Below are 13,412 nucleotides of genomic sequence, written 5' to 3'. Positions count from 1 at the left end.
ACAGAGTCAGGGCCTCAAATCATTCGGGATATCCAAGTGCTCGCAGCAGACCTCGGTCTCAAATTGATCAGTCGGGATGCTGTTCCTGGCGAGCGTTTTCACATTATCTTTGTAAAAACCACAACGCTAGGCCATTTGCTTAAATCATCGGTAGGAAGAATGTCGAGTGCCCAGATGGGATTTCTAGTTTCTGTGCAAATGAAATCGCATTAGTCCAGATTTTATTCATTCAAAACTACTAGGGAAGCACTAGGATTTGGTTTAAAGACTGCCAACAAAAGCAGGGATTCACTTCAGTTTTAATTCGGAAGCAATCCTATTGTTAATGTTGTAGCTGGGCTCGGGCAGCATGGGGGGCGGGGGCCCTGCTGTGCTGGCTGAGGGACCCCGGACTTCTCCCAGTTCCGGCTCACTCTCACTGGAGGTAGACCCGTTGTTGATGGCGTAGATGCTCTCTGCAACGCCTCGAGCTGCCGCACAGCCATCTGGCTCGCTCTTCTCCCTGGGACTGGACAGGCCTGGGAGGACGGCCATCTTCCCAGTCTGCATGTTTGGCAGCAAGGACACAGCATAGTCTGCAATGATCGCACCCACGTCTAAGTTGCAAGCCTGGTCGAAGGCGAGGAAACCGACGTTGGCGTTTGCCTCACACACCACAAAGGAGCCATCGTCCATGATGAGGAGATCAATGCCACAGAAGTCCATGCCCAGGATATTGGACACCTGAATAGCCAATTGCTTGCCTTGCTCTGTCAGTGGGCACATGACACCCACACCACCTGTAGGGAAAACACAGCGCATGTAACGTTGACATCAGACACTGACTAGCAATTCAAATGACCCTTCGAGGAGGAGGAGGGGGAGTGCTGAGGAAGGGCAGTGAGCAGGGCATTTTCATAACTCACAAAAGGTCTAGAAGGAAACCAGGAAAACAATGTGGTCATTTCTTATCTAAAGTCTTAAAAATGCATATACCCTCGGACTCAGTCATTCCACTACTTAGAAAATAGTCTTACGTAACAGAGAAAAGGCTTGATGCAGACAGAAGTTGATGTCAGAGTTATTTAAAAATATTGAAAAATCATTGTGCGTGGAACATTGTGGGTACTCAATAATTAATGTTTGTTGATGAATAAATGAAAAATTATAATCTAAGTAGCTCACAATAGAGGAAAACAACATATTTTATAATCATTAATAATAAGCTCATAAAAAATAATAAGCTGATAGACAGTTTGTGATCCCATTGAAAAATATGTAGGATTAAAGACTGAGCAGTATAACCATGCAAAATGATATTATTAAGAAAAATAGAAATTATACCCAAACTAGGTAGCAGTGAGGTCATTAGGCCTCTGGCCTGGCCCCAGACTGGAGGCTAACAACCTCACACACACGCCGCCCCCCCCCTTATCCCCCCCCTCCCGCCACCCACCCACCCACCGGCTGCCAGCCTTGCTGTGATAGGAACCTATGGGCTGCGGGTCCCCATGCACTTCCTGGTGACCGGTTGTTTAAGTCGTGTAGATGTTAACATTGGTTGTCTCTCTAGGGGTGTCGAACTCAATCAGAGAAGGGGCCAAAATCTAAAATCCAGCCTAAATCGCGGGCCGAATGGTTTACTGAACAGTCATAAACTGTCATTGTGATGGAAACGCAGCGGAGTGCAGTGATGACAGCGCAGTGCGGGCCACATTGCAAGGCCTGGCGGGACGGATTTGGCCCGCGGGCCTTGTGTTTGACACATGTGCTCTAGACGGTGAGACTAATGATAAATATCTTTTCATTTGATTTTGCTATATTTTCCAGGTTTTCTATATTGAGAATGTACTCCTTGTATAATTAGAATTAATTTATTATTTTTTTTAAGTAGAGAGAGATGAAGAGGCTTGTGAGACAAAATCCTATACCAAGGAAAGAAAGACTCTGATTGCTCTTATTTGTTAAAAAGCTAAAACTTCGAATTTAATTGTCTCCCTTAGTTTCCTTAGAAAGACTTATGACTTGAATTCTCAGGTCCAATAACTAATATCTTTACCTTACCACTGTCCTTTCCCCACTGTATAAGAAAAGGCTGTAAACACAGCTCAGCAGGAAAAGTAATGTGGGTAAATTAAAAAGCCATACAATTCCTTGTTAGAAACTAAAAAAGACAAAACAGCCCTGGCCAGTGTGGCTCAGTTGGTTGAGCATCATACCATGCACCAAGAGGTGGCTGATATGATTCCCAGTCATGGCACACGCCCATGCAGTGGAAGTGCAAGAGGCAGCTGATCGATCTTCCTCTCCCTCTCTCTACCTTTCTCTCTAAAACCAATAAAAAACATATTTTAAAAAAAGAAAATAACACATAAGTTTCAATACTGTTGCACTGCACTTATTAGCATGAAAATTAAATGAGATAATATGTTAGGTACTTAGTACTTTGTTCTCAACCTGAGCCTAGATTTCGCTGCTATTACATCGCTTTATCACATTATCTTACAATGATCTCTTTATGTGTCTTCTCTTTTACTGGACCATAAGCCTTGGGGAAGGAAAGGATTCTTCTCATTAATCGATACATTCTCAATATCTACCAAAGTCCGCTCATGGAAACTGCTCCGCCAGTATCAATGAAGGAAAGACAAAATCAATGTCTCAGTCTCTTTCTTAGTCATTAGACTTGGGACACTCATCTGGTGATTTAGGAAACAATAACTATAATACTTTTTCATATTACCAACATGAAAATTCATTTAATGAGATGGACAATAGCTTTCTGTGTTGGGGACAAGAATTGACAGCCTTCTGGGTCATCTTCATTCACCACTCCAGAGAACAAGCTTTATCAAACAGGTTCATGGGCTGGGGTTCTGCATTTGACCCAAATATAAACTCTAGCTTTTTAATAACATCATACATATAAGAAAAACACAACTTCCAATTGTAACATAAAAGCAGAAATTTGCTATCACGTCATTGCCTTCGTTTAGACCTCACTATTTATTGCCTGAGCTGTTACAGTAGCTTCCACATTCCTCCTTGCCTCCTGTCTTATGCCTTCAATCCATCCTCTACCCAGATGTCAGTTTCTCAAACACGGAGCCTCGTGTCACTCCTTTGTGTAGACCTGACCGCTAAGTCCCAAGACCTATAGGATAGGGTTCAAACCTCAGTGTCCTGACACCCCTGGCCTGACCTCTGTCATCGCACTTACACCATCTGTCCCCCTGCTGGGCTGCTGGCTGCTAAAGGCAAGGGCTTGTTTCTAATTCTTAGCTGTTGACCCTGGCACCAAGCCAGGATCTGACTAGCGAGGAGGGACAGGTACGCATTTACTGAATGGGTCTGTGCCTCTTAATGGAAACTCCTGGGGGCCTCCTATAACCAACACACAGACTCCGAGTCCTTGCCCCTTACCGAGGGAGCAGTTGCTCTGCATCCGTCCGTCTGTGGAGCAGCGAAGCATAGAGCCTATCACCTGGCCCCCGACCACCACCACCCGGATGTCTTTTCCATGGGACTCCTTCACGTACTTCTGGAACAGGTAGGGCACGTCATGGCGGATGAGGTGGCAGATGTCTGAGAGGTGATGTTTATCTCTTGCAAGGAAAACAGCCTTCCCTTTAAGAAGAAAGACAACAAGAGGAGTCAGAGCAGCCTCTGCACCCTGTCCTGGCCATTCTGTCGCCCGCCCGTCTGATACAGTCACCAGTGCTTCCTGAACTTGCCTCACTTTGGTCTCTTCTACTTCTGAATAGACTTTTGCTTCTTATCAAATGGCTATTGAACTTTATTTTCTCTTGATTTTGCTCAGATCTTAACAATGCTGACTGTCTCTCTATACCACCACTCCTATAAAAATGAAATAATAATGTATTTCGGAAATATAGAGGAGTCAAAATGAAATTCTAAGGATCAAGTCAACTCGGTTCCAAAACAGTTATTACCTTCTCTTATCACCCTGAGGATGTGGATTAGGCAGGGTCCATGTCTAATTCATTGTTTAAAAATCGCCCTAACTTCATACTGAACTTGATGCACAAAGCAGAACGTAATTGATTGAACATACTTTAGAAGAGTTCTAAAATGATGGAGAGAGATCCAAAAAAGGTAAGTATAGCACTGCATGATTTCACACTGAGGTCTATGAAAAACACTAAAATGTTCAAAAAGTGAGTCGCTGACAGACATTCTACTTCTTTTTAAATATAATAAACTTATTATTTGGCAACACCTATTAATTCTAAAAGGAATGATCGATACTGCTGTTTCTCTTGGGAAAGCATTTCTTTTTGACTCCAAATTCTTTATTTTCTGCTTGACTGACCAATGCTTTTACAGTTATCTGGCATCTGCTTTTCATTTGCATATCAGCTAATACATCTGATAGGTTTGCTCTGCAGATCTGACATGAGCACACCCAATCTGAGCATTCTTGTTAGCAAATACGGGATGGTTTGCCTAAGATTTGTGTCTTAAAAGAAAGGAGATCTTTCTGAAGTCTTCAGAAAAAGAGTGCTGGGCATCAGCCTCTCGCCGTGTAAAAGGTTGGAAATATGTCTCCAAAACACTGGACATTTGGCACCAGGAGATCTGAGGACTTGGACTGAGCTGTGGGCACTGGGGGTTCTCTGGACCTTAGCTAGGATTTTTAGCAGAGATGGAGCTAGAGACAGAGACTTGTTCCTTGGCTTCTGGTGCTAAGTTTCTAACATGGGTTTAGTCTTCGGTTAATAAAACAGTTACAGATTTAAGGCAAGGAGGAAAAACGAGAGGCGAGGGAAGGGCACAAAGATGAGTTAATAACCTATGATGTGCCAAATTCTTTTTTTATTGTTTCATTTATCCTTCATACTAGCCTTGTGAAGCCATGAGGACAAAGATAGCTATTTTTGCTTTATACATGAAGAAAATGAGGATCCATAAGATTAGTCACCTTCTCAAAGGCACAGGATACACTGGTCCACTGCCTTCTTTAAATTTATTTCCATATTCTAATCTAGAGTCTAAAAATTGCTGTGACTTTGTTTATTCCCTATTCATTTTCCATAAGATAATATGTGTTACACTAGCATTGAGCAATCTGAAAATCAAATTAAGAACACAATTCTATTTACAATAGTATTGAAAGGGATAACACATTCAGGAATATATTTCACAAAATAAGTATAATACTTATACCCTGGAAACTATAAAACATTCCCAAAGACATCCCACTTTTTCAGTGATTTAAATACTTAAAAAAAAATACATTTTTATTGGTTTCAGAGAGGAAGGGAAAGGGTGAGAAACAGAAACACCAATGACGAGAGAGAATCATTGATCAGTTGCCTCCTGCACATCCCCTACTGGGGATCGAGCCTGAAACTCAGGCATGTGCCCTTGTCCGGAATCGAACCTGGGACCTTTCGGTCTGCAGGTTGACGCTCTATCCACTGAGCAAACCAGCCAGAGCTGAAAGACTTAATATTGAGACAGCAACACACTTCAGGTTGATTGACAGATTCAATGCATTTCCTACCAAAATGACAATTTCCTTTTCTGTAGAAATTGACAAGTGATCCTTAAATTCATACGCAAGGGACCCCAATTGCTAACACAATATTGAAAAAGAAGGACAAAGTTGGAGGATTCACATTTCCCAATTTCAAATCTTATTATAAGGTTACAGTAACCAAGAGGCGTGGCCTGTTATAAACATAGACATATAGGTCAATGTAAAAGAATTGAGAGCTCAGAATAAACCCTCACACAGATGGTCAACTGACTTTTGACAAGAGTTTCATGAACATGCAATGGGAAAAGAATGGTTCATTCAACAAATGATACTGGAAAAAATGGCCATCCACACACAACAGAATGAAGTTGAACTTCTACATTACACCATATACAAAACTGATCTCAAAATGGGTTAAAAAAAAAAAATACCAAAAAACAACTAAGTGTAAGGGTTAAAACATTTAAAAGGACACATAGGTATACATTTGTGTGACTTTAGATTAAGCAAGTACAAAATGATATCAAAAGCACAAGTAACCAAAGGAAAAAAATAGACTGAATTTCATCAAAATCAAAAATTTTTGTGGATCAATGCCGGGACCGGTTTGGCTCAATGGATAGAGCGTCGGCTTGGGGACTGAAAGGTCCCGGGTTCGATTCCGGTCAAGGGCATGTACCTTGGTTGCGGGCATATCCCCAGTAGGGGGTGTGCAAGAGGCAGCTGATCGATGACTCTCTATCATCGATGTTTCTAGCTCTCTATCTCTCTCCCTTCCTCTCTGTACAAAATCAATAAAATATATTTAAAAAAAAAAAAGAAACTCATTAAAAAATTTTTGTGGATCAAAGGGCATTATCAAGAAAATGAAAAGACAACATAAAAAGTAGAAAAAATGTTTAAATTATATGTCTGATAAGGGTATAATAACCAGAGTACATAAATAAATCCTAAAAATTCAACAATAAAAAGGCAAATAATACAATTGAAAAATGGGCAAAGGATGTGAACAGACATTTCTCCAAAGAAGGTATACAGTCTGGCCAGTGTGGTTCAGTGGTTGAGTGTTGACCTATGAACCAAGAGGTCACTGGTTCGATTCCCCATCAGGGTACATGCCAGGATTGTAGGCTGGATCCCCAGTAGGGGTTGTGCAGGAGGTAAATGATCAACGATTCTCATCATTGATGTTTCTATCTCTCCCTCTCCCTTCCAGTCTCTGAAAAAAAAAAAAAAATACACACACACACACACACACACACACACACACATATATAAAGAAGACATACAAATGGCCAATAAGCACATAAAAAGATGTTCAATATCATTAGGGAAACATAAATAAAAACCACAATATGGTTCAATTGATTGGGCATTGTCCTATGCTCCGAAAGGTTGCCGATTCAATTTCCAGTCAGGGCACATGCCCAGGTTGCAAGGCTCAATCCCTGTTCACTCTCACATCACACTCTCACCAACTAAGCTACCTGGCCAGGATTCTTCTATTGATATTTAACTTGTCACTGTCTGTCATACCTTTCTACAATGTGAGCTCGCTGAGGGCAGGAATTTTTGTTTTGTTCCTTTCTGTATCTAGAATGAAATGCCTGGCACTTTGTAAGCACTCAATAAACAGTTGAATTTTAATATATATATATCTACAATTAAAAACAACAACTAGTTGATGTTATTCTTATTATGTTCATGCAAACAATTAGTCCAAATCATAACTATACAAAATACAGTAAATAAATTGGTCTTAAGTTGGCTCTTTAATAAAAATGAGGGTGATTTTAGGGAGAGGGGGAAAAAAATTGTGTTCAATAGGGAATTATCAAAACTGAAATGTTTTTCCTTCTACTAGTGTATTCTTGCTGTTCTAACTTTTGCCCAATACTAAATTTTATGACACAGTTTGTCTCCACCAGGTTACAAGCCCTACTCGGACTCAGGGAATACCACCTCTAGACACCATTGCCACCTCCTTCTGTGACCTGTGACCAGGCTGCATCAGCCCTCTGACAGAGAGCAAGGATCTCTTGGCTCTGAAGGAAAAACTTCATCCCTCCTCAGCATGAAGCAGTTACAGAAGACACCCTGCGCCCCCTTTCCTGTGACAGAATTCAGAGCCAAGACGCCAAGACCCTTGGGGGATGTGATAGGTACTAGGGGTGTCGAACTCAATCAGAGAAGGGGCCAAAATCTAAAATCCAGCCTAAATCGCGGGCCGAATGGTTTACTGAACAGTCATAAACTGTCATTGTGATGGAAACGCAGCGGAGTGCAGTGATGACAGCGCGGTGCGGGCCACATTGCAAGGCCTGGTGGGACGGATTTGGCCCGAGGGCCTTGTGTTTGACACATGTGTATTAGACAAACGTGAGCAGAGCAAGGACGATGGGCCAATTGGAGGAGAAATGGACGGGACCATGAGATGCACTTCCCACCACTCCGACTGCCCTGAAGCTGGCAATGGAGGAACCGGTGTAGAGCTGACCTTTTACATTTGCTGAGGAGTTGGGACACCTATTTCTAATTTATGGAATTACTCCATCCATTTTGGGAAGTCACATACAGGGATCTTTGTATGTTGGGACCCACTGTCAGGGAAAAGGATGCAGTGATGTTTCCTGTAAAGATGACTGCAGTAGTTCCCTGTGGAAAATGTCTGACCGTTACTGAGTGTTCTAGTTATTATCTTTCAGTAGCTAATAACTATACGAGTTATTTTGATAATTTTGCTATAGTAATGGACATACTAGGCTGCTGGCTGGTTGGTTTCTGATATGTGGGGCAACTATTTATCCCTGCTAACAGCACCGGGAACCCTGTTCCTTAGGATGGCAGGCTGTCTTTATGCCTCAGATCCATCACAGGGTCTGAACCAGAGACTTTCTCAAGGCCGTGGCCCCAGACGGCAATGACGCTCTCCACCTGCGGAGTCCTGTTGACTGTATTGCTTTGACCACTTTTGTTCTGCTGGTAATGGCAGGCTCCCTTAATGTAGATGTGACCCTGTTGGCTTGTAGCACCTCCAGGGCTATGCAGGGGATAAATCAAGAGCTGAGCCAGGTCAGGGAGGCAGTTCTAGAAAATCGGGCAGTAATAGGTTATTTGCTGCTGCAGCATCACCACGGTTGTAAAGAATTTAAAGGAATGTGCTGTTTTAATCTTTCTGACAATTCTCAGTTGATAGAAAACATATCCCAGATCCTGCATTTGGTGTACTCCATCTCTGGGAACTGCTTTCAAGGCAGAAGCAGATGCAGTCCAGCAGGATGAGACTTTTCACCAAAAAAGAATCTCATAGATATGAGATGATAGAAACAGCAGTGGGGAACTGTTAGGGCAAGAATAGAATACTGGGGACTAGCTATGATTATGGGAAATATTAATCATGCTCTGTTAACCATGATTGCCTTGTGTTGGTTAAATTTAGACCTGGCTGGGAGTCAATCTCGGACTTGGGAGTCAACCCTGGACCTGGGAGTCAACCTTGGAATGCAGTCCATTCACTTGGAAAGATTAACCACCTTGTCGCCCAAACAATGGTGTTCCACCCCAGCCTACTTCCTTATGCCTGTAATCCCTACTTCCCCACACCTATAATCCATACTTCCCATAATCTTTGTCTTGCCCTATATAAGCAGCTGCTTTATGGGGGCTGCAGAGCAGCTTTTTTTGTGGATGACCTGATGCTTTCCCATACTGTTGGCAGTGTTAGAATAAATAATTCAAATATGACTCATATTTGAATCATATATGATTCAAAAGCAACAACTAGCTGAGAGACATTGCATGTTAGCCGTGTACCATATCTGAATAGTGGTAGGAGCCCCACCTTGCCACCCACACTCACTGTTCCTGCTCCTCAACAGGCCCCCTCTAGACTCACAGGTTGCTTTGCTCACACCTGCTGCTCTTTGTTTGCTCAACTCACTTCCTCCCGTTCACATTCCACTTGTCACCTTAAGTCTCCTTTTATTTAAATGACGCTTTCACTGCCTCACCGCAGAGCTGGCCCTCCCTCTGTTCGGCACAAGCTCCTCAACAGGCGCCTGGTTATGCATGCTGCAGCAGCATACCCTGCATCATAACTGTCTCTCCTCTCTTCACACCGAGATCCTTGAAAGGTGACTGTCTACTGCAGGGTCCCTGCATCACAGGAATTGCTCAATGCATATCTGTTGAGAATACCTCCTCTCACTCCAGATGCCCTGGGCATTTATGTATGCCATCTGGGTACCCACTCACATCCTGCAGGGCGATTGGTTTCTGCTGCATCCACCCTCTTCAACATTTGCTGACTCCTACTGTGTACTGAGCACATAGTAGGTCTTACAGAGACAGAGAATCACAGGACCTGAGCAACTCACAATGGAAAAGGGGGAAAAGGCATATACCCTGTAACTGTCATCCAGTGTAGATCAGAGCTAGAATCATGGACAAAGTGCTATGGAAACACAAAGGGAAGGGCAATTAATTTTTGGAAGGGCGGGAGAGAGGCCAGCGATGTGGAGGGAAAGACAAGGACAGGTGGAGCTGTCCTTAAAGGATGAGCGGAAGTTCACCAGATTTCGGAGGAAGAAGCATTCCCAGCAGAGGTTTCCGAGAGGAAACCACATGGCGTGGGTGAAAGAGGAGTAGTCGGAATGGATGTGGGAGGGTCCCGTGGCCAGAGAAGCTGCAAAGGAAGGTGAGGGTCTTTGTCCAGGGCCTTCCGTGCCATGAGCAGGAATACGGACTTTGTCTAACAGGCAGCACAGGCTGTTGAGAGGGTTTTTCAACAGAGAATGATAAGAATAACCTGTCTCTTGCCGAAACCGGTTTGGCTCAGTGGATAGAGCGTCGGCCTGTGGACTGAAAGGTCCCAGGTTCGATTCCGGTCAAGGGCACGTACCTTGGTGGCAGGCACATCCCCAGTAGGGGGTGTGCAAGAGGCAGCTGGTCGATGATTCTCATCGATGTTTCTAACTCTCTATCCCTCTCTCTTCCCCTCTGTAAAAAAATCAATAAAATATATTTTTTTAAAAAGAAGAAAAAAAAAAGAATAACCTGTCTCAGAGAGTGACTCTCCAAAAAGAATGGAGGATGAACTTCAGTGGAGTTAGGGAAACCAGAGTCAACTCAAGGGCCTGTCACCATCATCGGGGAAGGGTTGGGGCAGAGAGGAGGAGACAGAGGTAAGGACTACACGGCAAACTCCTCCAGGGGGAGCTCAGTGCTCCCGGCGGTGCTCCCACTCCACCAAAGGAGGGTCTTGCGTGGCAGCGCTTTGGCCCAAAGGAAGTGCGGAGCAGCACTGACCCTGGTGTCCTCGTGTGCTCTTCACCACCACCGGGTAGCCCAGGGGCTCGGCTTCATCGATCATTTTTGAAAAGTCTTCATGCCCACCTGCCGAGAAAAGGTGAGAGTCAGTGAAGGGAAGGCTGATGGCCGGGGAGCGGTCAGCACAGCACAGCACCCTCTGAGGAATGCTTCCAAGGCCTCCTGCCTCTCCACCACGCAGGCACGGCGCACCTGTAGTGTAAGAGGAGGGCGCAGGGGTATTTATCGAAGACTTCCATGCGGCAAAGGCTTCCCAGGCTCTTGTGTGTGTAACCCCCATGGGATGGGCCCTCCCTCTGTTCGGCACAAGCTCCTCAACAGGCGCCTGGATATGCATGCTGCAGCAGCATACCCTGCAACACAACTGTCTCTCCTCTCTTCACACCAAGATCCTTGAAAGGTGACTGTCTACTGCAGGTTTGGCTCAGTGGATAGAGCGTCGGCCTGCAGACTGAAAGGTCCCAGGTTCGATTTTTCCCTTAAGAACGGCTGCCTGAGGTAGACTCTAAGATGGCTCTGAAGATTCCTACCTGCTGGTGGACGCGCCTTGTCAATCCCCTCCCTGGAGTGTGGGAGGGGCCAGCAAATATGATGGGGTATCATTCCTGTGATTAGGTCTACTACTTTGAGTTAACCAAGATGGGACGATTCGTGGTGGGCCTGGCCTAATCAGGCGAACCCTTCAGAAGAATGTGAGGTGTCGGAGAGACTTTCCTGCTGGCCTCGAAGGAGCAAACTGCCATGTGGTAGAGCAGAAGGCCATGCAGTGGTGACAGTGGGCAATTCTGGGAGCTGAAGATGGCCCCCAGTTGGTAGCCAGCAAGAAAGTGGAGTCCGCCAAAACGGGTTTGGCTCAGTGGATAGAGCGTCGGCCTGCAGACTGAAAGGTCCCAGGTTCGATTCCGTCAAGGGCATGTACCTTGGTTGTGGGCTCATCCCCAGTGGGAAGTGTGCAAGAGGCAGCTGATTGATGATTCTCTCTCATTGATGTTTCTAACTCTATCCCTTTCTCTTCCTCTCTATAAAAAATCAATAAAATATATTTAAAAAAAAAAAAAAAAGTGGGGACATCAGTCCCTACAACTACAAGGAAATAAATGCCAACAAACCAGTGAGATTGGAAGACTCCAGGCCTCGGGTGAAATCACAACCAGCTACCCCTTGATTTCAGCCTGGTAAGACCAGAGCAAAGACCCCAGCTATGCTGTGGCTGGACTTCTGACTTTCAGAAACTGTGAGGAAATAAATGGGTGTTATTTTAAGCTGCTAAGTTTTTAGTAGCTTGTTATATAGCAATAGAAAATCAATAACCAAAGAAACTAAGCCTGGGGATTTGTCTCATCCAAGGTTAAGGCATGACTTGGAAGCCTAAATTGGCTCTACTATATTCCTTTAATTCTTAATTTAAAAAACATGAATAATATGTGTATTAAAATCTTTCTAAGATGTGTTTACAAACTTGATTGATTTCCTACATATTTACATTTTTTTTAAAAAAGTATGTTTTTATTGATTTTAGAGAGATAGGAAGGGAGAGGGAGAGCGAGAAACATTGATCTGAGAGAGAGAGACATTGATTGGCTGCCTCCTGCATGCACCCTACTGGGGATCAAGCCCACACCTGGGCATGGGTTGGGGCTCAATTCCACATTTGCATTTTTGTGGGATCTCTATTCTGCCTATTGCAGGTGGTATTGCAGTTCAGCAATTTTTGCAAATTGGAGAACTACTACCTGTTTTGTTCACAAAAGTGCTAATAATTTTTTTACATGAAGAGGCACTGCAGATAATTTGGGATGTCTTCAGAAGAGGATGTTTTTTAAGAAGGTAACTCACAACTTCCTGAGATCTGCTGATAAATTCAACTCCTCTCTAGCTATCCTCTTTTCTCCCTTCTAATACAGTGAAAGAGGAATCCTTCTCTCAGGCCATCCCTGCACCTGTGCTTTTTGAAAAAAAATAATTTTATTGATTTCAGAGAGGAAGAGAGATAGAAACATCAATGAGAGAGAATCATCGACCAGCTGCCTCCTGCATGCCTCCTACTGGGGATTGAGCCTGCAACCCAGGCATGTGCCCTAACTGGGAATTGAACCATGACCTCCTGTTACATAGGTTGATGCTCAACCACTGAGCCACGCCAGCCAGGCTGCACCTGTGCTTTGGACCCCTTTCCTTCTCACCTTCTCAGGGACCTTGCACAACGAAGTGTCTCCTCTCTACTGTATCTTCAACTTCCCAGTTCTTAATCCCATCACCATTTTATTTTATTTATTTATTTATTTATTTATTTGTTTGTTTATTTATTTATTTTAAAATATATTTTATTGATTTTTTACAGAGAGGAGGAGAGAGGGATAGAGAGCTAGAAACGTCGATGTGAGAGAAACATCGACTAGCTGCCTCTTGCACACCCCCTACTGGGGATGTGCCCGCAACCAAGGTACATGCCCTTGACCGGAATCGAACCTGGGACCTTTCAGTCCGCAGACCAATGCTCTACCACTGAGCCAAACTGGTTTTGGCTCCCATTACCATTTTGAACATACTCAGTTCTCTCCCATCTTAAACAAATAACCCCCATGTCCTTTGACCCTGCCTC

General features: G+C 43.9%; 1 protein-coding gene across 2 annotated transcripts in view; it reads right to left on the bottom strand.

The window, feature by feature from the left end:
• Window positions 1-207: 207 nt before the first annotated feature.
• RIMKLA (ribosomal modification protein rimK like family member A) overlaps window positions 208-13,412 on the bottom strand; it is a 30,553-nt gene continuing 17,348 nt past the window's right edge. Inside the window, exons 3-5 of one of the 2 annotated variants that reach the window (XM_036446766.2) lie at window positions 10,790-10,876; window positions 3,403-3,606; window positions 208-779 (exon numbers count right to left, since the gene is read on the bottom strand). In XM_036446766.2, coding sequence (XP_036302659.1) covers window positions 289-779; window positions 3,403-3,606; window positions 10,790-10,876 — 782 coding nt within the window. In that variant the 3' untranslated portion in view covers window positions 208-288. The remainder of the gene's footprint in view (window positions 780-3,402; window positions 3,607-10,789; window positions 10,877-13,412) is intronic. The other variant, XM_036446765.2, reaches the window with a different exon arrangement.

The sequence above is a fragment of the Pipistrellus kuhlii genome, unplaced genomic scaffold, assembly GCF_014108245.1.
Source record: "Pipistrellus kuhlii isolate mPipKuh1 unplaced genomic scaffold, mPipKuh1.p scaffold_m20_p_2, whole genome shotgun sequence".
NCBI lineage: Eukaryota > Metazoa > Chordata > Mammalia > Chiroptera > Vespertilionidae > Pipistrellus > Pipistrellus kuhlii.
Note: the sequence above shows the minus strand (reverse complement) of the source record. Positions and strands in the feature narration are given on the sequence as shown.